Source organism: Oncorhynchus clarkii, chromosome 2 (genome assembly GCF_045791955.1).
Source record: "Oncorhynchus clarkii lewisi isolate Uvic-CL-2024 chromosome 2, UVic_Ocla_1.0, whole genome shotgun sequence".
Taxonomy (NCBI): domain Eukaryota; kingdom Metazoa; phylum Chordata; class Actinopteri; order Salmoniformes; family Salmonidae; genus Oncorhynchus; species Oncorhynchus clarkii.
The window spans coordinates 55,976,240-56,002,550 of record NC_092148.1 but is presented as its reverse complement, the minus strand read 5'-3'; the positions used below and the strand labels follow the sequence as shown (position 1 = coordinate 56,002,550).

The window sequence follows — 26,311 nt, the reverse complement described above, 5'->3', positions numbered from 1 at the left end:
AGATTACTTTAAAATGGTGCACAGACAGTGACCCATTTTCTTTCAAATGTCTAAATAAGTAAATAAGAGGTACGTTTTTCAAAGTTGGCTGGCTAATCTGAGGTTGTTTTGTGAAATACAGACATGAGTTTGAGTGCTCTATTTTCAACACACAACTCACTCAATTTCTTAACAGTTTTATTGCTCCTACATATGAATAGTTTCCAACCTGTGTGAATCATCTTATTTTTCCAGTGAAACTTTCTCCTTTGTCCTGACTGGTGAGGACGGGAGCAGACGGTTCGGATACTGTCGTCGTTTACTGGTAAGCTACTCAAATGTTATTTTCACCTCATCCACTTCCATGTGTGTGTCACCGAGTGATGATAGTGATTGGAAATCCCTGTGTTGAAATGAATTCAAACTGGAGGGCCCTATCATTCCCTGCACTGTCCTGCTCTGGGTCCACAGCCCAGTGGTAAAAGCCGGAGGCTGCCAGAAGTCTACTGCATCGTCAGCCGGCTGGGCTGTTTCGACCTCTTCTCTAAGGTACAGTATACTATACACATATTGCCTGGAGTTTTTCCTGGTCAGGTCACATGTTCAGGCCAAACTCCCGGACTTCAGTTCAGTATGGCCACCCACAGTGAGAGGAACTGGAGCCCACATGTATCCACAGAGCCCCTCCCTCTCCCTGTTTGTCACTTTCCCACCGCAGCTTTTCAAGCTGCAGCCCTGGCCACAGTACACAAAGACACATGTGAACCCCAGCTGATGTGGTTACCACAGTGGAATATTGGCATAGGCTCCCCTGTAATGAGCCACTGATTTATGTGTGTCAGCCTACATGCACGTATGTTATGTGAGTGTGCAATTGCCCGTGCTGCTTGCGTATATTTGAGTGTATACAATATATTATAAACTGGGTGGTTCGAGCCCTGAATGCTGATTGGCTGAAAGTTGTGGTATATCAGACCATATACCATGGGTATGACACAACATGTATTTTTACTGCTCTAATTACATTGGTAACCAGTTCATAATAGCAATAAGGCACCTCTGGGGTTTGTGGTATATGGTCAATATACCACGGCTAAGGGCTGTGTCCTAGCATTACTTAAATGTGTTGTAGTGCATAAGCTTCAGTTTAGTGTACTGTTAAGTGTACTTTCTATACCATATTTAATTGCGTAAGTTAATGTGCTTTAGGGTATAGTGTACTTCCTACTCCATTGTGAATGTGTGTGCCGTCTTCCCCCTAGATCCTGGATGAGGTAGAAAAGAGGAGGGCCATCTCTCCAGCCCTGGTGCAGCCCTTCATGAGGGGCATCATGGAGGCTCCATTCCCCGCCCCGGGGAGAACCATCACTGTGAAGAACTTCCTGCCTGGCTCAGGCACTGAGGTAAGGGGGAATAACTTTACAGAGTAGGGGTGGCTAGAGTTGATTCCACCACTGGCCATAGGAGGTGGCCTTCGGCTTTACTGAAAATGTCATTGACTTGAGGTGTTTATCTTGTGCGTTATAAACTTTGAATGTGTGTACACTGTGCTGTATGCAAGTTTTGTGACATTAGTAGCCTGTGTGTTTATGTAAATACATCTCTTTCTCGCTCTCTCCCCCTCTCTCTCTCGTTCTCCATCTTTCTCAGGTGATAGAGCTGTGTCGTCCGTCTGACTCTCGTCTGGAGCATGTGGACTTTGAGTGTCTGTTCTCCTCTCTGTCGCTGCGTCTGCTCCTCAGAGTCTTCGCCTCTCTGCTGCTGGAGCGCAGGGTCCTCTTCACCGCTGACAAACTCAGGTGGGACACTACTGTGTGCTCTATGGCCACTGGTGATGGGGGATCTATACAGTTACTTTGACTCCAAGTATCGATTTGTCATAGGTGTTTTTGTTGTTGCTAGTTAGCGTCAGCTAGCGCTAGTCTTCTGTACCTGCGGCAAAACGCAGCTATTTTTCATCCTATAGCTTGTTCTCCAAGGTTTTTTCAGCATTCCCCCCCCCCCCCCCCATGACTGATCAAAACTAATTTCCTCATGTTCTCTTTTGTCTCTCTACTGCAGACTTATACAGAGCAATATGTTAGGGACATCAAAATAAAATTGCAGTACTGAATCGCAATACATATAGAATCGTGAGAACCTCCATACGTATTGTATCGGCACCTAAGTATCATGATAATATTGTATCATGTGAGGTCCCTAGAAATTCCATGCCCAAGTGGCTACATCCCAAAACAAGCCCTAGCCTCTTTTCGGCCTAGTCTAGTAACTAGGGGCTAAGGTTAGAGGTTGTTTATGGACTGGCTAATGGCTATGTGTGTTGCTCAGTGTCAGATTCAGAAAACGTTAATGTCCTCAGAGGCAATTCCTCTTGCAGCAGTCATAAAATAGATCACATCTAAAAATGTAAAATAAATAGCAAAGATATTTACAAGCAAATAGGCAGGGTAAGTGCAGTTTCATAGTGCATGTGCTAAGTATAATTAGTCCAACATTTTAAGTTGCAGAATTGCATTTGGAATAAAAGAGTACTTGGCCCCATTTTATTTTGTTTAAAAATATTTATTTTTTTTGCCTTCGGTAGTCTGTACCTGTGGCCAGAAGGAAGGAGCTGGAATTCAGGGTGGAGTGTATGGGAAGTGTCCACCGCTATTATATTTACCTTCTGGAGGGATCTGCCCAGGTAGAGAGATGACAGTTCTTGCTGTTGCTGCCCCATGATTTTTCCACAAGTCCTGACTATCTTGCCCAACCTATTTTTCTGTGCCACCTTGATATTCCCAATCCAGCAGGTCAAGCAGTAGGACAGAATGCTCTCAATGATTTAGAAAAGAGAACCATGATGGTTAGATCAACATTAAAGTGCCGTTTCCGTAGGAAATAGTCTGTTGGCCTTCAAAATAGCGTCAGTACACTGATCCCAGGACAGCTTGTTGTCAATGACTAGCCCAAGGTATTTGTACTCCTCCACTATTTCAATGGGCTCACCTTATATCAGTGATGGTGTGTGCATGGTAGTGTTCCTTCAAAGGTCAATCACCATGTCCTTTTGTTTTTGATGTATTTAATATTACATGGATGACTCCGACCAGACAGTAAAATCATTCAGACGGTCCGTGCTCGGTTTCATCCCCTTCAAGAAGACTGACCAAAGTCGTATCGTCTGCATATTTGATCAGGTGGCACCCTGGGAACCGGCTCCGACAGCTGTCTGTATACAGTATGTATAGTACTGCAAATTGGAGGGGGTCAAGAATGTGTCTGGTGGTGGTTTATGTATGCCTTGATGATCTTTTCAATAGATTTAATCAAGAGGTAAGAGCGACAGGTCTGTAATCATTTGATGCAGATGGATGGGAGGTTTTTGGAACAGGTACAACAATACATTTTTTCCATAGTGATGGAATTTCCAATGTATCCAGGAACTGCTGAAAGAGAGCAGAAGATACCACTCAGCTGAGTGGTAGTGTTTCAAGACACAACCACTTACATTATCAGGCCCCTGGCTCTTTTGTGCTCCAGTGCTTTTGAATGCTCGTTGTACGACTTCCTCATTGATGACAATCACGCTCTCTGTTGCCATGACATCCTCCTCCAGACAGGCCAGGGGAGCAAGGGCGCTCCCTGTTGCAAAGCGAGTGAAGAACTTAACTTCATTGGCTGTTGAGGGCACACCCTCTCATCCAGGCAGGGATGAAAAGGGGCGTTTGCTCGCTGTGAAAGGGGCGTTTGCCCAACCGGGCAGACGGAGAGTCTCCCTGTAACATTATCTGTTGCACCTTATCCTTGTACTGGCATCTTGCCTTTTTAATCTCTTCGTTCACCTCTCTCTCTACCTCTTCGAGTGGATTCCCGGAGGAAAGCACCACTTTCAATTATTTGGTCACCGGTGGCACGCTAAGAAATATCTTACATGTTTTTTGTGGGGGATCGCCTAAAATGAACACAATTCAATATAGTCAGATATTACGTTAGTCAACTCGTTCAGGTCAGCGGATGATTCCTCAAATCCACTAAATGAGATACAGTCAAAGCATCCCTGCAGTTGATCACTACTGTCGTTGTCCCACACCTGTGTTCTGTTTTTCCACCGCCTGCCCCCTTTTGACTAACTGTCTATAAGTTGCTCGTAGAAAAGTGTTATGATCTGATCCACCCACTGGAGGTCTGGCCAAGGATGAATACATTTTCGCGACCGAGCCGTAAAACAACTCAATGATCTTATTTCCCCTTGTTAGACAAGTCACATACTGGGTGAAAGTACTCGGTGTGTTGAGAGTGCAGCTATTGAAATCCCCCATGATGAATTGGGCGCATCAGGGGAAATCGCATCAAGCTCTTGAGTGAGGTTTGAAATTTTGTCTGCTGCAATGACAGTTTGCTCTTGGATAGATATAAACAGTTGTTATAAAAAGCTGGGTGGAATTTACGGGGGAGGAAAAAGGGGTGCAGTGACATTGACAGTAGCTCTCTATCAGGAGTGCATATTTTCTTCCCTTGACAATCATAGTTTTCTATCATTTATCAGAACAGACTCCGCCTCCGTGCTCCTTACCACTAGCTTCTCTGCCCATATTAGTGACGGTGAATCCGTCAGGGGTGACTTCAGTCGGGCACCGTTTCCGACAGCCAAGTTTCAGAGGCCATCACACAGGCCTCCCTGTATTCATATAGATACTGAGCAGGGTAGTTGGAAGCGGAATCTTTTTGTTCCTCCTCAACCTCTGCCGCACACCTCCTTTTCCTCCTCCACCGGGTTGTTTTGTCTCACCATCTCTGCAGGTATGTGCCCTTTGATCCATTCTCCCGAACGTGCGGTATTACATTGTAAAAGAGCTATAGCAGATGTGTGGTGCCCACCGACTTTCTCAGAAGTTCGCATGCGGTTTCAGGTACCAGCAAAATGAATCAAAGTAGGAGAATAATCCACTGTATGCACATCATGTCGCTCTACCGTAGCCTAATCGGTAATCTGTAGCCTAATCAGTAATCTGTAGCCTAATCAGTAATCTGTAGCCTAATCAGTAATCCGATGCAACATAAAACACTAATACACTACTATAGACAAAGCAATAAAAACAGTTTAAACAACGGACAAACGCTGCAGGGCACCACTGCGCTGCGTCCTCCTGCCCATCCTCAATTAAGCCTCACGCTTTCAGTCACCAAAGTATTTTGAGTACATACTGTCAGCTATGGATCAGTACAACTTAGTACTTATCTAGCTACCTTTTTTTTGTTATTCTGTATGAGTAAACCGACTTGAGACCAGTGAGATCAGGTGAAAGGCAGAGGAGAGGAAACAGGATGTGACAGACAGACGGCTCCTGGAATAGACAGAGAAAGAGTGTTAAGGAAGGAATGCTGTTGTGTTATACAGTCGTCTAGGGAACAATAATTTCTCTCTGGAAATATGTCATGGAAGCCAGATACAGGGTTGGTGTAGAAGTGAAAGCGTTAAGACTGCTGTGTGCAACCGATTTGACGCACTAGCATCCACTACTCACCTGCTATTGACGGGTGCCTTGAGATGGACTATAAAGCATTACCAGGGTCTTTCTTGGATGTGCATTTCCCTGTCACTTAGGTGCTGTTAACACAGGCAGCTCAATTCTGATCTTTAGTTGATCTGATTGGTCAAAAGCCTAATTAGTGGAAAAAGATCTGAATTGGGCTACCTGTGTAAACTCTGCATCATTAAATACTTCTGAAAACCCAGCAGGAAAAGCTTGTGAATCCACAATAGATTGTTGTTCCACTGTGATATTGTTCTACTGTTACATTGAAATGAGTGGAAATTTGGCTTCACAATCACTGATTTTTGTTTTTGAGTTAATTAAATGAAACAGACACGCACATTGGAGGCATTAAGTTAACAGCGCTGGGTTAGTTCATTCACTCCCGCAATATATATTGTAGTGTTAAATCACGCCCCTTAAAGATTCATGAACAAGTTCTCAAAAAGCCATGCTTTACAAAGTGCAATGTTCAGTTTTATGTTCTAAAGCAAGTCTTGATAATAGCTGAAGAATCTGCTACTACCACCTTGTGGTGGAATATAGAACTGCATTGAATACAGTACAAAGCACGCTGACTTATATGACGTGGCTATGTGTAGGCTACCACTACAGTCATATTTTTGCCGTTAGGTTTTGAATTAATGTTAACAACTTGTTCTATTCTGTCAGTTGACATCCTATTCTCTCCCTCCCTCTCGCCCCTCTCTCTGCAGTACTCTGTCTCAGTGCTGCCATGCGATGGTGGCTCTACTCTACCCGTTCACCTGGCAGCACACCTACATCCCTGTGCTGCCCCCTTCCATGCTGGACATAGTATGTACCCCCACCCCCTTCATCGTGGGTCTGCTATCCAGCTCTCTGCCCAACCTCAAAGAGCTGCCCATCGAGGAGGTGAGACCAGGCCCCTGAGCCCAGCCCACTGTGTGTGTGAACCCCTAACCTCATCCCTTTCCTCAATAAACAATAATCTCTGTGGGTCTACTCTGAGAAAGAGCTGAGGCTGCCACACTGTGCGGAAATGACATGCGGCTCTCTCCTCAGGTCCTGGTGGTTGATCTCGGCAACAGCCGCTTCCTCAGACAGGTATACATCCCTAACAACGGTACCCATAGCAACAGACAAAGAACATACTGTATGTCTCTTACATAATTGGCTACACCCATAGATGTAGATACAGCTCTCTGCTCATGGCACACAGTCGTCATTTCCTCTCACACCTCGGTCTTTCCACTCCAGCTGGATGACGAGGACTCCATTCTGCCTCACAAGTTGCAGGCTGCTCTGGAACACATTCTGGACAAGAGGAAGGAACTGGCCAGTGAGATGCCCACCGGTGAGTCAGTGCTACTATATTAACACCTCTCGCAGAAAAGTCATGTTGTGACTAATACATGCTTGACGAAGGTCTATGTGACTGTTGATATATGTTAATTACCAAATGCCTACTCATGACCGCCATGTTGAATCTGTCTCTCTCCAGACTCGAGCTCCCTCAGCACGGTGGTGTCGGAGACCTTTGTACGTTTCTTCGTGGAGATGGTGGGCCACTACCCTCTCTTCATGGGCGGGGGGGATCGAGAGGACGAGTCTGGAGCCCCCTCCTCGCCCACCCTGTCCTGCTTTCAGCGCGAGGCCTTCCGCAAGGCTGTCACTTCCAAGAGTCTGAAGAGGTTCCTGGAGGTCTTCATGGAGACCCAGATGTTCGCTGGGTTTGTGGCAGAGAGGGAGCAGCGCAGGCAGGGTCTAAGAGGTGTGGAGATGGGTAGTAGAGCGTTTGAATTTTGTTAGTGCCTGGTTGTGAGCACTCCCATAAGATGCATCTGCTTTTGGAGTCTGTATGCCTGTCTGAAATGCATAATTATGACAATTTTGCATAATTACCTGTCTGTCCAGGTTTGTTTGAGGTGAGGTCACAAGATTACCTGGACTCTCTCCCAGGGAGCGAACAGCGTGGGGTCAACAAGTTCCTCAAGGGTCTAGGTAAGGCCCAAATCCTCTCCCATACATCTTATCCACTCAAGTACCTACATACACCATATTCCAAGTCACTCTGAATAACAGGTGTTGCATTCGTGAAACTACATTCCTCCTCCATGTTTGAAAAGGTTGTCACTCATGCCAAAGTTATTTTGATCCGGTTCTGTTGCCTGTTTTTATTTTCAGGAAATAAGATGAAATTCCTGTCCAAGAAATGATGCCTCGGGACGGGACTCCATGAGAGGGAGCATGTTCAAAAGAGGTTGAGAACAAAACACTTTGTCTAAGGACCCAAACTCCCTGTGGATAGCATGAAGAAGGGGATTGTGTGTCCACAAGCTTATGGAGACACACTGGGCAAGGACCGAACACTCCTTGCAATATTTGGACTGAACATGAATGACTTTGGGGGGTGTTGGGGTTTAGCAATCGGACCAAAAACATTCCTATTGTCGCAGCCCCAAAGACACAGACCCATCAAGGAACGTCGTTCTCCTTTGAAGTCTTATCATTCGCGAGTGTCTCTCTGTCGCCCGAGAGCTTACTTTTGTAAAGCTGTCGGCCTTTATAGTGTACATTGATGTACTGTATAGCACAGTCCATTTCTATTCCTAGAGTTGAGATAGAATGACTCCACCCACAAACCTGAAAGACTCCACTGAGGATGTTGCTGGTTGGGCCAAAAGACCATTCCATTTTGTACCGTACCATTTAAACATTCCACATATTTCTATTGAGTACAACTTCTATGTTAACAGGAGGCTTAAGTTAATTTATACTGTGTACTTTTTAAGAGTAACTGTTGCTTCCATTTTCCCTCCTTCAAATGAAAGCAAAATAACATCCTGTAGTTTTGTGATGGGCTGTCTGTATGGAGGAGGGGTCGTAGACCACTGGGTTACTATTGAGGAAATATACCACTGAGACAGAGTGAACTATGGATTGGAATGGGTGTAAGGGAAATTATCAGAAAATCATACCTTGGGGAAGACAAAGGAGGCCTAAAACAAATTGATATGTAATTGTCAAACACCACTAGTTTTGCCTTAAACCTGATTTGAAAATGTTATGAAATAATTAAAGTTATTTTTAATTAAGAAATACAAGGATGTGGGCCTCATTCATGCCTGATTGCTATTATAACGTCATAAACGGATTATTAAATCACACATATTATCACTCAGAGGGTTATTGACTTGATGTCACGAAACAAAAGGACAGTATTGTACAATTGAGCCCTTAATTTAAGTCATTTTCTACATGATCCACTGGAGGGCTCTCGCTATTACCCACTTCATTCAGTACTGACGCTCCAGTTGTTCAGAGTCCACTCTACCAGTGCTCAATTTATTATGGTTTCCTTAAAGATGAATAGCACAATCGATTTTCCTCGTTTGCTAAAACTAAATGACCATTGATATCGAACGAAAAATCATTATGAACGAAATATATCAACATATGTTGCCAAATGGCATTACAAGTTTTTAAATAGTAATTTATATTATCAAATGTATTACTTGAATAGTGCCCTATAAACAAATATTGTTTATCTTCATTATAGGGTTATTTCACAACAAATAATTAGAAGAGGGCTGATAAGGTTTCGCAATAGCGTTGTCCCTTTGTAAAGAGGCAATGACTATCCCCGACCTCTGTTTTTCTTTGTGATTTCCTTTTTCCCCTTACCAAGGCTGGCTTTCTTTTCCTTTTCGGTGCGCCGTCCCCTCGAATCCCCCTCCCTCATTACGTGTTGACCGGTCGGTCCTGCCTCCCTATTTCCCCTCGTCTTTTTTCGCTCCCTTCCAGGCTTCATGTCATTACCACAGCTAATTCCTGACATTCCAGCCCTCTTCGCGCTTCAAACGACTCAGGAAAGGGGCGACAAAATTTAAATATATTTCTTCACAGAAACCTGACCCCAGAAATTCCACTTGCCTGTTTGACCCAGCGGTGTTGTCTGTGGCTTGACTTTCAACAGGTACGTTTACAACATGTTTATCTGTCTCTTTGCTTTGTTAGTTGAACATCTGTTTTCTTTCATAAACCAATGCCTCTCAAGTTGTTGCCAAACTTTCTGTTTCAGAGTTCGACTGGTCAGCTGTAGCCGTAGTACAGTCGTCTGCCGGTTACATTGTTTATAAAACGCTGTATGAGGTACAAATTCTTTACATTTCTGACATTTTTTTTGTCGAATTTCTAAATTTGCACGGTACTTCCTGCGTTTCAGACGGAACTTTTTAAAGGAAACTAATAACGTCATAGACGCGCAGTTCAACGTTAGCGCTCCTCTGGGTGATGGGCTACTGATATTATAAAATGAATAGATATGTTTATAAAATGAATAGATATGTTTACAAAATAGACATTTGAGTGTCAGTTGTCCGAAAATCTGAGAATGTTTCCGAAATAATAGACATGACATGAGTGAATTTTGTTGTTGTGCCAAATAAAAATACCAGTCTACTATTAATAATAACTATTACTCTGAATTACTTCCACTAACAATAACTACAGCGATTAATACTAATTTAGCACTTGAGCTATATCTTTAATAACTATATCTAGAGAGAAATTAAAACAATTACATGTGTATTATGTGGCTATGATTATTAATGTGTTATATGCCCATGAAAGTAGTTCCCATGATCTTACATGTTAATATAATGTGTGAAATGTCCACATACCATACATTTACAGAAAGCCTGTTAAGTCAACTAAATGTGGTTTACTGTGTCTGTGCCCAAGCAAAATTCAATTATCAGGCATACGTTTTATGTAATTTTAACGTCCACATTTTCAAACAATTTTATTTTCGCCTTGTTTATGATGTAGTGTACTTGGTATGCTGTTTTTGAGTCCCCAAATCCATCCACTGCTACCTGGCATATTGTGTGCACTGTGCGTAGCCAGTGATGACCAATCAGCACACACACAGGGTTTGGTTTTGTAGTGGATGGATACATTGTGTAGAGTCTAGTCATGGTGGTGCTGACAGGCTGTGTGAGGGAGTATTTTTGGTCTGGGTCCCAGAGCAGGGTTAGTGTGTGTGAGAGTGTCCATCCCTCCCCCGGAGCAACAGGTGGAATGGGCCAGGGCCCTGGAGAGGTAGGGGGCAAGCACACCCCTGTTAGGGCACTCTCTTAAAACTACTGTATGACAGCCAAGGATTATTAATGTAATCCATCCTTTCTCACTTTTAGTTTTTCTGTCTTGGGGTCTCTCAGTTCACTACCCTAGTCTGTTTTTTAAATGTACATACTGTAGCCTATTAATGATGAATTGCTAACTTGTCATTCTGTCTCTGTCAGTGTGTCCGTATCATCAGGTCTCTGCAATTTATCAAAACTCATAAGCTGTCTGTATTGGTGTTTGCGTTTCTTTTGCCTGTGTGTGTGTGTGTGTGTGTGTGTGTGTGTGTGTGTGTGTGAGCGAGCATTTGTTTGTGTATATTGAGCTGCCCTGAGACTGTCCTTGTGCAGAGGAGACTATTCAGTGTGCTCATCCCACATAGCGAGCATTCCTCCTCCACTCACACGAGAAAGCAGAATAATGCCTTGGATATGAGCCCTACAGAACAAAGAAACCCCCTGGCATCCAAGCCCCAACAAGCCGCGTCTACCAACAATCCTCCTCTCTCTACATGCATATGTCCAACAAGTCATTGGGCTGTATCAGTGCACATGCTTGATGGATCTCTCTGTAGGGAAAACCTTGTGTTGAACTCCATCTTGACCCTGTAATCTGTGATTATTGTGAGTTATGACTTAAATATACTGTGGGATTTTCATGATGGTTTTGATGTGGGGTTTTGATGTTACGTGTAATTAGGCAGTGTGTTTGTGTGTGCTCAGAGAGCTTAGTTGATCTGCTCCTTACAGGGCAACACAGTGGGACACCGCACAAAACATGCCAATCAAATGTGTTCCTTTCTCTCCCGATGGTTTTCCACTCCCCACCCAGGCTAATGCCTGATCCTAGAAGACCATAGCTGTGTCCCAAATGGCAATCTATTCCCTATCTAGTGGGACCACAGGACTCTGGTCAAAAGATAGATAGGGAATATATTGCCATTAAGGACACAGACATGGTCTTCTAGGATCAGGCATTTTATGAGAGCATTACATTCCGGTCGCGATTAGAGGAGACTGTCCAGTGGAGCACCCCCGTCTCTCCCCCTTCACCCCTAACCCTCTTTGGCGTTGACGCCCCTTGCAGTCCTATCCACCCCACAACACACTGAGTAGGCAGTGAGCACTGTGCCAGGGGCAAGTCGAAACTGATGCAGCTGTTCCCTCTTATGACTGGTGGTCAAAGGGTGGCGAGGGAGTGGGCAACGCTGCATAGTTTGTATAGGTGTGTGTGGTGTAGTCCTATGTGTATTTCTGGTGTCTGAAGTGAAAGTGTCAGGGTGTGTTTGAGTGTGCGTCTTTACGAGTGCGTATCGGATTTGTTCCATACTTTTGTGTGTGCATTTCTGTGAAGTACACACCTGCTTCGTGTGTGTGTGTTAGGGGGGGGGGGGGGGGTGCCCCCTGAGTGCAGCATCAGCTGGGAGATTATCCCATTGAGTGGGCCCAGGGGAGAGGGGCCGAGATGGAGGACTGGAAGGGGACACCTGATTTTAAGGGGCTTACGCCAATTAACCCTGTTGGACACTTTGGCTGAGGAACCTAACCAGCATTAATGGTTTGTGCCCCACCGCTCTCTACACTAAACTTTCTTTTTCTTCATCAGTGTTGCACTATAACATTTTAATTACAGTTGCCCTGCACTCCAGGTTACTCTGTGAGCAAAATAAATAAATGTACTCTCTTTGAGCACAGCAATGACCATTTCACCATAGACCATTTCACCATAGACCCCTCATTTAAAAAGTTACTAAGATTTACCACCAGAGCAAAGAAAGGGTCTCTACATTGTACGTTTGCCCTCCTCCATTGTTTCTCAGTGTTGTTAGGTGTATGAGCAGGGTTAACTGGCCAGCTCATTTACAGGAAGCTCATAGGAACGTCGGGAGGCTCAGAGGAAGAGATTGTTCCTCACTCAGACGTGACACCCTGTGACTCATCAGGACCACCCCTTCCCTCCTGTCCCACTCTTTACCCCCCCCAAACACACAGTTCAGCACACTGCCAAGCAGCCCAGATACAACCAGGCAAATCACACATTATAATGACTAACCATGTCAATAGCCTTAACTGTCAATTGGCAGCCCAGATTTACCTCTAGAGGAAAACAAACAGCGATTGAGACAGGCCTCACCCAGTGACCCGAGCAGGAAAAACTCCAGGCCCTAATTATGCATTACTGAGAAACCTAATGATATATTCCGGTCACATGGTCAGCAAAAACTCCCGGCCCACCCTAGTCATGTGATCGATACTGTACATCCAGCTTGAGCGTTAAAGTGTAACAACCCTGACATGATCTCCTTGATGTGTCTGTCCAAGTCTTTCTCTACCAATGGCGGTGTGGTGGGGATCTCAGTCGAATGTGTTTCCCGGTCTGTTGGCTTAGTGACTCCTCCACCCTCTGTCTCTAGGTGCCATGCTGTTTGTTTTCATGGCCCCATAATTACTTTCTGCTCCGAGGTGCTTTTTCCACGTAGGATTAGCGACTCCCCAGTGATGTGGTCCCGAGATCTTATAGCCTACGCACGCACACCGCTCTTCATTGTGACGTAACTATCACTTCTCTAGATGGAGTACCTCCTTGGGCGGACGTCAATGGACCTGAATAGTGTTTTGTTTTATCTTCATTTCTTGATGTTTGAACTTCTTGAGGGAGATCTGGCAAGATGTTGAATAGCTGACCGACCGACCGTATGTAGTCACAGACCAGTACTATGGACCCCAAGACATTTCAAAGTACCGAATGCTTAGCAGCATAATCAATATTTGAAACCGATCCTTGTTATCCTGACAAGCGCATAATATGGTGCTTCATTTATTTTACAATGGGTATTGCTTTCCTATGTTCTTGTTCTAACATCCTCCAAGCCAGCACTCCTTCACTCGACCTCCCCTTACCTAAATATTGTCTTTTGCTTTCTCAGGATCACCCTGTCCTATCTTGTCCTTGGCCCCTGGAACGCACCCTCTACCCCCTGCTCCTCCCAGCCCGGTCCTGTGGTCCTCCCGGCCCCCCACCACGTCTGCGGAGTGGGTGCCGGCCCCCTCCCCTGGGGGCACCAGTGAGGAGCTGAACGAGCCTCTGGACAAGCCTCTGGAGAACGATGCGGAGGGCGTGTGGAGCCCCGACATCGAGCAGAGCTTCCAGGAGGCCCTGGCCATCTACCCGCCCTGCGGACGCAGAAAGATCATCCTCTCCGATGAAGGAAAGATGTACGGTACGCCCCACCCTTTTCTGTCTATTCCCCGGTGTTATGTGATGGCTCTGCCGTCCCCTCGCTCTTATATGGACATGCTCTCAGGCGCTGTCCCTTGATGTGCAAGATATTGCCTTTTTTTTCTGGTGATATTTGTACGTAGCGCTGTCCCTCACATATTTGTGCAACCTTTATGTACAAATACACACGCACACACCGTCTTCATGTTTCAGAGCGCTCTTCACATCACACAGCTGTCCCTGTTTTTAATGTAGTTCTGTCCTCGCTGTTCTTGTCTATTCATGTTCTGTATTATTTCATGTTTTGTGTGGACTCCAGGAAGAGTAGCTGCTGATTTTCACAGCAGCTAATGGGGATCCTAATAAAACGGCAAAATACCCTTTCCCTCCATCCACGTGGTTGAGTAGCACGATTTGATGTGTGCCACTCTCCTCTCCAATGTTTCTGCTCACATTCTGATTCATACTTCACAGGATCTGTTAACCCCTTAACCTGTTGCGACGACCAAACCCGGATCCGGGATTCTATTTATAGACCTAAGCTCATTACCATAACGCAACGTTAACTATTCATGAAAATCGCAAATGAAATGAAATAAATATGCTAGCTCTCAAGCTTAGCCTTTTGTTAACAACACTGTCATCTCAGATTTTCAAAATATGCTTTTCAACCATAGGAAAACAATCATTTGTGTAACAGTAGCTAGCTAGCGTAGCATTTAGCGTTAGCATTAGCGTTAGCATTAGCGTTAGCATTTAGCAGGCAACTATCACAAAAACAAGTAAAGCCTTCAAATAAAATAACTTACCTTTGAAGAACTTCTGATGTTTTCAATGAGGAGACTCTCAGTTAGATAGCAGATGCTCCGTTTTTCCAAAAAGATTCTTTGTGTATTAGAAATAGCTCCGTTTTGTACATCACATTTGGCTACAAAAAAAAAAAAAAAAAAAAAAAAAAAAAAACGAAAATTCAGCCCTCAAAACGCGAACTTTTTTCCAAATTAACTCCATAATATCGACTGAAACATGGCAAACGTGGTTTAGAATCAATCCTCAAGGTGTTTTTCCACATATCTCTTCAATGATATATCCTTCGTGGAAGCCTGGTTTCTCCTTGCTCTCAAATGGAAAAATAATTGCACCTGGCTTTACGCTCCAATTTCGACGCAGGGACACCAGGCGGACACTTGGAAAATGTAGTCTCTTATGGTCAATCTTCCAATGATATGCCTACAAATACGTCACAATGCTGCTAACACTTTGGGGGAACGACAGAAAGTGTAGGCTCATTCCTTGCGCAATCACAGCCATATAAGGAGACAATGGAAAACAAGGCTTCAGAAATTCTGATCATTTCCTGGTTGATGCATCATCTTGGTTTCGCCTGTAGAATGAGTTCTGGGGCACTTACAGACAATATCTTTGCAGATTCTGAAACTTCAGAGTGTTTTCTTTCAAAAACTGTCAAGAATATGCATAGTCGAGCATCTTTTCGTGACAAAATATCGCGCTTAAAACGGGAACGTTTTTTATCCAAAAATGAAATAGCGCCCCTAGAGATCAAAGAGGTTAATACATTCCTGTATTTAATTCCGTAACTATGTAGCGAGGAATTGGTTTGGCCATACCTCATTATCAGTCACAGGTACAGTATACTGTATAGCGTTACTTCATTGGCCTTCCTACCTATGTTATGTTGTAAGTGTTGTAGTCCAATGAAAAGTGAAGAGCAAAAAGTGAGACGTTGTACACAGAGTGTGGAACACCTGCTCTTTCCATGACCGACTGACCAGGCGAATCCAGGTGAAAGCCATGGTCCCTTATTGATGTCCCTGAGGGACGCCTTTGACAAATTGAGGCTGTTCTGAGGGCAAAAGGGGGTGCAACTCAATATTAGGAAGGTGGTCCTAATGTTTTGTGCACTCTGTATGTTGTGATGAGGTCAAATATTTAGGTTTTGTACACAAAGGATTGTATTGTCTACCATAGAATGCTAATAGTATAGAGTGCTCATAGACCCTTCAGAATGTCATACAGTGACTATAGGTCACACTGTCTTGCTGATAGAGGTCTGATAACATATGGCTAGCTGATAGACGTCTGATAACAAAATATGGCTAGCTGATAGACGTCTGATAACAACATATGGCTAGCTGATAACTCGTCTGCTTGACTGTTTGATAGCTAATCCGGACCCCCGGTGGTGGAAAATCGAGGGGACCAAACAGAATGGGTGATTGTATGCTTATCATATGCGGTCTGCCATGGCCTCTGTCACTGCGCCAGCTCCTCTAGCAATTAGCCATTAGCCACACGCTAGGCTAGCTAGGTCCGGTGAGGTCATAGCCGTCCCCTGATCAACTCTAAACCCTTATAAAGCTTGCAATAATGGGGGTGGAGGAGAGGGGGCAGGTGTCACATTCTGTGTATAGGGGGGTAAAAGAGGGGAAGGGTGGTGTTGAGGGCTGGGGGGGGGGTGCTGAGGTACCCCTTCCTCCCCATGGGGGTCAGGGGCGGGTGATGTGCACCAGGGAGTACGATGGCCCGTTAAGAATGGTATGCGTTTGGAGCCGGAGTTCAAGGCAGCGCCGCTGTAACCCTATACCAGAATAGACGTTTACCCTTTGAGCGCCTGGAGGGGGGGAACAAATAAACACCAAGGTAGTGGCGGTGTCTTGTGGGGTGCTCTGCACCTGTCCCTGGTGTCTTTATGCCTCCCTCTGTTCCCTGCTATTTATGTGATTTACCAGCCTCTCATGCACTCTATCCCCCGTCCACATCGCGCACACACAAACACACACACTGTAGGCCTTGCCAGAGTCGTCGCCCCCCCCCCCCACATCGCGCACACACAAACACACACACTGTAGGCCCTGCCAGAGTCGCTCCCCCCCCCTCCGGGTCTGTCTGTCAGTGAGTCTGGCTGCCTTTCAGCTAACCTCCAGCTGCTCCCCAAGTTCACCCCAGCCTCGCGGCCAGCCCAGATTTACAACTTTACAACATGAGAAAAAGGACAAAACTAAGCTTGTATCCACCCCATCAGCCCCTAAACAGCTAAAGCCCCCCCCCCCCCCCAGCTCTGTTAGGGTCACCGACAGCCCTTTTGACTCTTTGCTACAACTCTACTAATTTCAACCGAAAGCTATGTGACTCTCATTCTCATGCATTAATGGCATTGTTCTAGTAATAGCCTGCATAGCGCTGGCCGTCGTGCCGACTACACATTCAAGTTAGTAGCTCTTTTGTGTTTTTTTGTTTTTTTGTGCGGCAGTCCGTCATTCGACATGCATTGCCAATGAAAACATTTCCTATCTTCCATGGGTCCCTGTTGTGCTAGGCCCCGTTGGACTTACGGCCGGTGTGTAGAGTAACAGGGGATCCACCGGGTAGACTGTCTTTTCAGAGCCGGGGTGACAAATGATGTGTGTTAAGGGAGGAGGGAGGGACTGTTGGATAAGTGCTTTGTCCCGAGGTATAGGATACCCATATAGGCTGTATATGGAGAGAAAAATGACATTGGAAATGTGATTATGTTGGCTGTTTATTCACAGTGATTGGATTATCAGCCATAACTCTTCTTGTAATCCCTTTTGATTATTTACATAATCAAAAAAAAAGTGTCTAGTCTTATGCCTAATGCAGAAATAACTGACATTATCATATTTTGTTCAGTCTTTCACACCTGCTCTCCCTCTGACACCTATAGTGATCATCTGTTTTCCGTGTCCTTCATTACAAGGGTTTTATTGCCGATAAACATGTTGACATGTTTGTCTGTCTTGTGTGCAAAGTCAAAGTGCCTTGCAAGCAGAGGGCAGCAGTTTCTCCTGTCAGCTCAACCCTCGTTAATAAAGTACATGATGTAGAGGAAAGGCCCAATGGAAAGAAATGGTTCTCCTCCTCACCTAGGTCCCAACTTCCCCAGTCAAGTGAGAGATTCACTGACCGAAGGCTGTGTGTGGCCAGTAGCTTTTTAAGAAAGTGCTTGTGTGTCTTTTTTTGGTCTTTGCAGCTGAGAGGACCGAATTCTCTGTACGGTCATCATATCATTGCTGAGTCTCCACAGTGTGTACCAGGGCAGTGGGGGGTCACTGTCTCCAGAGAGAGTATGGCCAGGTCAGTGGGGGGTGTGGTGCTGGAGGGGACAGCCCTCACATGGGATGGTCCGGAGTCTGAACTGGACCCTGGCTATAACCCTAGCCCCTGTCTTGACCTTCACTCTCACCTGGGATAGGATCCCCTCAGCGACTTTGAGGAACCAGTACTGCCTTTCTGCTAAGGTGCCGCTGGAATTCAGACATGGCTGTCTGCTTGGCTCCGACATGCATCTCATTATAGGGCCCTGATCGAGCGCTCGCTCCCATAAGCGTAATCCAAGATCAAACATGACTGTATAGAAAGATAAAAGCTATGTAATGAAATCCCTTGCTTGCACCTATCCAATGGTGGTAAATCAGTGATTGCTTTTAGGACCTATTCACATGAGACGAGATGGGGAGAATATTATGCAACCAGTGTAGATATACATACTGGATGGCCAGGATTCACTTCATTCAAATAAAACTGACGGTAAAAAGTCAGCTACTGCTGTTACCATGGTAACGCCTCCGAATGAATCGCAATGCTATGTGGACGTACCTTTTTTAAATCTCTTAAGTCTTTGTAGGGACGACACTGTATCAGACAGTGTCCCTGAGAGAGGGGTGAAATAGCCGAGTGGCTTTAGAGACGAGCCTGTTCGCCAGGAGTCTCCACGCTGCTCGGCTCACTATCCTATCGGAGGGGAAATTGTACCCTGACAACACATTCCTGTGGCTTAAATGTGATTATTAATATTGTTATTATTTTTTTCTCGCCTACAGAGGCACATGTGCTGGCGGAAGCCTTACGGCTGGAAGATGTGTGTTCAGAGAGGGGCTCGCTGTGTGTGTGCGCTCTCCCTGGCTGGCATATTTGGCCGCCTCCTATCGTGCCCATCGATTGCCACTTCAGAATAGAGAGTAGATGTAAGAAGCTGAGTCCTGTGTTGTTGTCTGGAGGGGGGGCTATGTGCTAAGGTGTGAGTCGCTGTCCTTCTAGGCAGGGTCATGAGGGTGTGAATGTTTTAGCAAAAGGGTTAAAGGGTGTGCGTGCGCACACACACACACACCCAACCCAGTAAGCTTCCCTGAGGCCGGCAGTAGCAGAGAGAACAGATGCAGGGCCGGTGCTGCAGCAGGCAGTGTGTTGGTATGTGAGGAACGCTCGGGAGGATAGAGGTCAGAGGGTAGGGTAGGCCGTTTAGGGTCAGAGAGGAACCCATCCTTCTGAGAGGAGGCATATGTATGACTGGGAGGGGAGGGCTACACCTTTGCGTGGCACAGTCTGCAACCACTGCTAACCCCCTCTGACTTCTCCCTGACCCCAACAAACAGAACTGGAAGGGGGGCGGTAGGGCGAGGGGGAGACCAACGCTCACAGATGGTCCCAGAGTCGGACGAGTAGAGTATTGTTGTGGTCGGTCACTGACTGCTCTTGAGAACTAACACAGGGTCCTTTGACCTGATCCCAGTCCCTGACTATTTATCCTTAAACAATGAGAGCGAGCTACACATTTCAAACTGGCCTTGGACCAGTGGTTAAGGAATTGACCGGGGTCAGGTTCTGTCTCTGTCCGTCAACCTCTCTGGACCGCTCCCAGTGGACACGGTCACACGATGACATCATTGTGTGACTGACCGACGACTCCTCTGATCTGTGATCTCACACTTGCCTGAATATTTTTTTTAATCATACCACCCGTCCATTTCAAGGAGTGGCAGGGACATCTGATATAAACACCTAAAGACCAGCCTCTTAACAGCTCATTAATGACTTGGTGTAATGGTCACAAATACAGTATGCTAATTTTGAATGGACTGGGAGGATGCTGTGTGTGTACAGACTGTGTGACAGTATGTAAGCATAATCCTGAGTCATGGCTAAAATTGTTTTATAAGCACGATGCTGAAAATCAAGATTCCACTGTCAGTGAATGGAAGAGATCAATAGTTAAGATTACAAATACACTTTTTATAAAAACAACATTTTCAGGAAGTTTTGTGTAACACATCACACAAAGTTAGATGAAGATGGAAGATAATGTGGTGGTTTCCTCAAGTACATGTGAAGTATACTGCACTCACCATTTTTGCTACTTTTAAAGTAGCCTACGGTCACAGTTGTCGTAAGAACGGGACCAAGGCGCACCGCATGTTGAGTTCCACATATTTATTGCAAAGTGAAACTTAAAGAAAAATCAAATCAATAAACAAACAACTAAACGTGGCTACGTGGTGCAAAACTATCCCACAAATGCAGGTGGGGAAAAAGCCTACCTAAATATGACCCTCGATTAGAGGCAACGATTACCAGCTGCCTCTAATTGGGAACCACACAAGCCACCAACCTAGAAATCTATAAACTAGATGACCCCCCCCCCCCCCCCCCCCCCCCAGTCACGCTCTGACCTAAATACCATAGAGAACCGAGGGCTCTATGGTCAGGGTGTGACACCTACATGTACTTTTCCTAACAACGTGCTTTCTAAATGATTAACTACTGGTGGCATCTAGAGTAAATTGCAACAGAATAATGGGGATTTATATTAAAGTTGCCTTGTTCATTTGAGGTAATGAAATAAGAGCTCTCTGCCTTCACCCTTACACCTTGTAGTCCGTCGCCTGACTAAGCATCTCTACGGAATCCAGAAGTTACCTCGGTGACCTCACAAAGTATTCGCCTTCAGTCAGCATCTGCAAAAAGGGCACAAGAAATGTGGAACACGTTTTTCATCCAAAGGGATTAAAGAAATATGTATTCAGGTGCTTAAACGATTGGCGCGCGAGTGCACCTTCCGATATAAACACTAAACGCTTGAGCAATTCCAGCCCAGAAATTCAAATAAGATTGAGGGTGAATGAGTGCTGTGACTGGGCCTTGTGTGGAGGCAGACGGAGACTGAGCGAAGAGTTTAAATCCACAAAAACCTGACACAAAGGGAGCCCTACTGCTCTGTCTGTGTTTGTGTGTGTGTGTGTGTGTGTGCTTGCGTAAAGAGGTTAGCGTCACCCTCCTTAATATTCCTTCTTTGTGAACATGTCACCACTTCACAGAAAACCATCACTGCCAAAATTGACCGCAATACCCTCTGATTTTTTATATTTCACCTTTATTTAACCCGTTAGGCTAGCTGAGAACAAGTTCTCATTTGCATCTATATACAGCGTGTGCAAATGAGGTAGGATAAGAGATGTAAAGGCAATAAATAGGCCATGGTGGCAAAGTAATTACAATATAGCAATTAAACACTGGAATGGTAGGATGTGCATACATACCGCTGCTACTTTCAGGAGGCGGTGAGCTAGTCCCCTATTAAACTTGAATCTTTTTAGAGTTTGATTAGTGGAAAGTAATGTCCTTACAAACGCCGTCTGCTTGAACCTTATCCCCACCAGTGTGGCTCAGAGGAGGGCTGGAGAAACCGTGTTTTGCATTCCACTCGGAGGCTGCGTCCCTAATGGCATCCTATTGCCTACATAGTGCACTACTGTTGACCAGGGCTTGTCAAAAGTGGTGCACTATATAGGGAATAAAGGGTGCCATTTTGGGACGCAAGCTGAATCTGATCACTTTTATTGCCTGCCAGCGTTTCTGGGCTCCTTAGGGTTCGGGTTGCCTTTTCTCAACCTGACCGGGCGTTCTGATTGATCAGCGGCGTAGGGCAGGGTTTTCTGACCCAAGCATCACTATGTGAGGAAAGTCTTATGCTGGTTGTTCCAGGTTGCGATGTGTGACTGATCTCTGTTAATTCACATGGAGATGTGGTGTGAGAACGAAAAATGACAGTGTTTAAAGAGGTGGCGCAAACTCGACCCTTCTACAGCTGGGTGGCTGGCTGAGTGTGTTAAAGTGTGTGCGTGTACGTTGTGGGTGTCTGTGCGTGCCATAAATGTGCATGTATGTGCAGGGCCAAGAAGAGGTCACATGAGGTCACATGTCCCTCGCCCTTGATGGTGAAACAAGCCCAAGATTTACTGCAGGCGTAAAGGCATATTCCATAAACATTGGCACACACACCAGCTGCCGAGCAGCCTCTCCAGGCCTCCTTCATCGCGCTCCAGTGTGGCCGTGGCGTGTCTGTTCTGAGTGTGGCTGCTATACCTCTTCACCTGCTCAGCCGCTGTGACCTGTCTGTCAGCAGCATAGCCCCACAGGGCACATGGATCAGGGCAAGCACACACACACACTCTTGGCCTTAAACAAAATTACACTTTTACTGAACACACACACACACACACACACACACATGAGCACACAAACTCACACACCCCTCTCACCTCTGCAGCTAATTTGCCCAGCCAGGCACATCCAGCTTGCTGAGGATGAGTTAGCTTCACTAAACATTTTAATTCCGGCCGGTTTAAATCATCCTCATCGTCTACAGTACCTTATCATCCCATATCAACTGGCACCCAGCTTGTTGTATTTAACTGCATTCAACTAGGATTAACACCGTTGGATGATGTGATATGACACTATGAAACCAAAATCAAGCTTTGTATCTAAACAAATCTACAAATATCACCTTTTTATATTGGATTATTTGAATTTTCTTCATGCCATTTAAAAAAAGAAATGTATATTGTCTGGGTTTTACAGGACGGAACGAGCTGATAGCACGGTACATCAAGCTACGCACAGGGAAGACACGGACAAGAAAGCAGGTGAGTTTCATGTAGCACCAATCCACTCCTGCTCTGTGTTCCGAGCCCTGTGCACCCCGTACACAACACCCCCCCCACCCACCCCATGTCTGTTCTAGTGGTCTACTCCAATCAGAGGCAAAAACAAAGACACAGAGAAAGTCATAGAACAGCTATGACGGGGAAGTGATGCTGCCTTCGCTCCTGCACAGTCCCCGAGCCCTAGCCCCCTTCTCACGCTGAAATGGGCCACTGCTGAGTGATTTTAGTGGGCCGGGGCCCAATGCACAGATGCTATAGGATCAGATGACGGTGTGTTTCTTCACCACCTCACGTAGCGCATAGCCCAACCTTGTTAGGAGAGCAAGAAGTACAGGATCTTTGCAGCAGAGAGGACGCTGTAGAGGGCTGGATGAGGCAGGGATTTGGAGCCCTATCTGGGACATGGAATTTGATATGGAGTGACTGACTGACAGGTTGGCACTGGCTGATGTTGCGTTACATGGGGGGGGGGGGGGGGGGGGGGGGGGGGGGGGGGGGGGGGGGGGGGGGTAAAGAGGGAGAGGGGTTGGGGTTAACAATGAGTTGAAGTGTCTAGCAATGTATGTGGACACCTGCTTGTCGAACATCTTAAAATCATGGGCATTAATATGGAGTTGGTCCCCCCCTTTGCTGCTACAACAGCCTCAACTCTTCTGGGAAGGCTTTCCACTAGATGTTGGAACATTGCTGCGGGGACTTACTTCCATTTAGCCACAACAGCATTAGTGAGGTCGGGCACTGATCTTGGGCGATTAGGCCTGTCTCGCAGTCTGTGTTCCAAATCATCCCAAAGGTGCTCGATGGGGTTTAGGTCAGGGCTCTGTGCAGGCCAGTCAAGATCTTCCACACCGATCTCGACAAACCATTTCTGTATGTGCATGTGGGCATTGTCATGCTGAAACAGGAAAAGGCCTTCACCATACTTTTGCCACAAAGTTGGAACCACAGAATTGTCTAGATTGTCATTGTATGCTGTAGCGTTAAGATTTTCCTTCACTGTAACTAAGGGGCCTAGCCCGAACCATTCCTCATCCACCAAACGTTACAGTTTGCACTATGCATTGAGGCTGATAGCGTTCTCCTGGCATCCGCCTAACCCAGATTTGTCTGTCGGACTGGCAGATGGTGAAGCGTGATTCATCACTCCAGAGAACACTGCTCCTGAGTCCAATGATGATGAGCTTTACACCACTCCAGCCAATGCTTGGCATTGTGATCTTAGGCTTGTGTGCAGCTGCTCGGCCATGGAAACCCATTTCATGAACCTCGCCATGAACAGTTCTTGTGCTGATGTTGCTTCCAGAGGCAGGGTGGAACTCTGTAGTGAGTTTCGCAACCGAGGACAGACGCTACGTGCTTCAGCACTCGGTGGTCCTGTTCTGTGAGCTTGTATGGCCTATCACTTCGCGGCTGAGCCGTTGTTGCTCCTAGACATTTCCACTTAACAATAACAGCACTTACAATTGACCGGGGCATCTCTAGCAGGGCAGAAAGTTGACAAACTAACTTGATGTTAAGGGGGCATCCTATGACGGTGCTACTTCGAAAGTCACTGAGCTCATCAGTACGGGCCAATGTTTGTCTATGGCGATTGCATGGCTGTGTGCTCAATGTTATACACCTGTCAGCAACGGGTGTGGTTTAAATAGCCGAATCCACTAATTTGAAAGGGTGTCCACATACTTTCGTAGTGTAAATCAATTTGTAAATATGCCATTCTTAATTAGTAAAAAAAGCTGAAGAACATGCCCACATCCAGGTACTTTTTCAGGTGCTGGAGTTGTAGGTTAATCCATGGATGTTTGATGAAGGGTTGAAACGTTGTTATAATGACATCCCCTTGGAGCATGAGCAGCAGTGTGCAGCGTTTTCCTATTTATTTTCCATTCTTAATGAGGGCCATGTTGGTACCAAACGTTTCAAGACAATGACATTGCACTGTGGTAAAGAATGAGAATATCAACCTTATTGTTTTGTCGCACCTTTTGGCGTCAACATGGAGATAGACACATCTACCAAAGACCTGATCTCCGTCCCTCTCCTCCAGGTGTCCAGTCACATCCAGGTGCTAGCGCGACGGAAGGCTCGGGAGATCCAGGTGAAGCTGAAGGTACGCTACGTGAGTCTCCCTCGTTTTTTGGATCTTCAACTGTTGCGCTGCATCATGGGTTTGCTCAATGCAGCAATGGAATGGGTAGACAAACCAATCACAGGGTCTAAATTCTGCAGGATCTGCCAATATGGAGGCTAAATTCAACCTTTCACGATTGCGTTTAGAACACAAGACATTCAAATTCCAATCCTCCTCACCAATGTATCTCGGTCCACATACCATTTGTCGGGACCTTGCTTTCAATGGGAATGTCTACCATTCTACCCATTCCAATTCTGTCTGCTACAGCACTAGCTATGCAGGTCATTTGGAGTAGCATGCTGATGTTTTTAACGTGTGAAGTTACTATGGAGGGTTGTTGGGGAGGCTGTGGGGGTGCTTGGCTGTAGCCGTGATGTTGTTCATTTAAAGCCACAGAGCTGAGATCAGCAGGAACGCTTCCTATGGTCTTCATTGTACCTTAACCCATGTTATTCTCTTCTCATTTTGAGGCTTGTTTCCATGACTAAATAACTAAATATACCATGGTGTTGATATCCGATAGGGAATTTCTAATGGATTCCCATTCCTACATTTCAGTGAAAACAATATGGAGAGACAAAACCAATTAGAAACAGAGAGAGAGTGGGTTGTATTAAATATCAACCCCTTCATTTGTATGAGCGTTTTATGCAATGCTCAGTACAGATGATGCATCCCTACAAGTCCCCACAGTCAATTTAAATATGCTCCAGCATCCCTGGCTTGAGGCTTGCTGTGCACAATATGAACAAATGCATTTGTCAGGATATAAATTAATGTTTGTAATGCATTGTTCCTTCCAGGCATTTCATAAGTATTTCAATAGAAGTGTTCCTGTTTGGTGGGTGAAAACTTTCCTTACACATTCCGTCCCCTGCGCTTGTGTGTTTACGTTTCTCACCACAGACACACGCATGTAAGCATGCGCCCGTACACACACACGCCAGGTGACACAGCTCTCCGTCTCTCTGGACGGCGGCCACTGGGCCTCAGCGTTGGTCACAAGCCTTTGACTGGCCTTTTTTAAATAGGTCTTTCTTGTAACTGAGAACATTAGCAGATGTACTCCCCATATTTCGGCTATGCCCTTGTGTCGGACGGTTCTGGGGAAAAGAATGTGCTGGTTGGCCTTGCATTAAAGGGTTGGGTTGAGAGTGTTTGTAGTCCCAGATGAGTTGGAAACTGCTGAAGTCAACACGATGGACACACGCGCTCACAGAACAATAACGCTTTACCATAGACATCAGACAGGAATGACTCTGCCGTTTCTGGTAGCCACAATGTCTCCTGCTTACCGTTAGCATTTGTCAGCGAACCAGCTTGATTAGCATTAGCATGGCGCTAGCCCTCTGACATGCCCGGGCCAGCTCCCACTCTGACCTCTAGCAAAGACGTAGACTGCTTGTCAACACCTCCCGGCCTCTGCCAAGGCTATAAACTTTACTTTTCGACTCCAGGGCCCTTGACTGCAATATCATCCAGCCTCCCAGACCAGCACCGGATGATGCAACCTTCCGCCCCTCTTTTCCCACCCAACTAACATAGTGGGGCAAGTGTTCCCAGGAAAACAGGTTGCTGACTAAAGTGGA

At 45.7% G+C, this 26,311-nt stretch overlaps 2 protein-coding genes across 3 annotated transcripts in view; both read left to right on the top strand.

The window, feature by feature from the left end:
- Window positions 1–8,576, top strand: part of LOC139381633 (DENN domain-containing protein 2A-like) — a 41,902-nt gene extending 33,326 nt beyond the window's left edge. Inside the window, exons 11-20 of the mRNA XM_071125302.1 lie at window positions 235–304; window positions 451–528; window positions 1,242–1,382; window positions 1,630–1,778; window positions 6,212–6,389; window positions 6,540–6,581; window positions 6,735–6,831; window positions 6,979–7,248; window positions 7,392–7,478; window positions 7,662–8,576. Coding sequence (XP_070981403.1) covers window positions 235–304; window positions 451–528; window positions 1,242–1,382; window positions 1,630–1,778; window positions 6,212–6,389; window positions 6,540–6,581; window positions 6,735–6,831; window positions 6,979–7,248; window positions 7,392–7,478; window positions 7,662–7,693 — 1,144 coding nt within the window. The 3' untranslated portion in view covers window positions 7,694–8,576. The remainder of the gene's footprint in view (window positions 1–234; window positions 305–450; window positions 529–1,241; window positions 1,383–1,629; window positions 1,779–6,211; window positions 6,390–6,539; window positions 6,582–6,734; window positions 6,832–6,978; window positions 7,249–7,391; window positions 7,479–7,661) is intronic.
- Window positions 8,577–9,220: 644 nt separating this feature from the next.
- The window catches only part of LOC139370215 (transcriptional enhancer factor TEF-3-like), a 34,175-nt gene continuing 17,084 nt past the window's right edge, over window positions 9,221–26,311 (top strand). The window contains exons 1-4 of one of the 2 annotated variants that reach the window (XM_071109569.1): window positions 9,221–9,453; window positions 13,531–13,824; window positions 22,503–22,567; window positions 24,636–24,707. In XM_071109569.1, the coding sequence (XP_070965670.1) occupies window positions 13,818–13,824; window positions 22,503–22,567; window positions 24,636–24,707 (144 nt within the window). In that variant the 5' untranslated portion in view covers window positions 9,221–9,453; window positions 13,531–13,817. The remainder of the gene's footprint in view (window positions 9,454–13,530; window positions 13,825–22,502; window positions 22,568–24,635; window positions 24,708–26,311) is intronic. The other variant, XM_071109576.1, reaches the window with a different exon arrangement.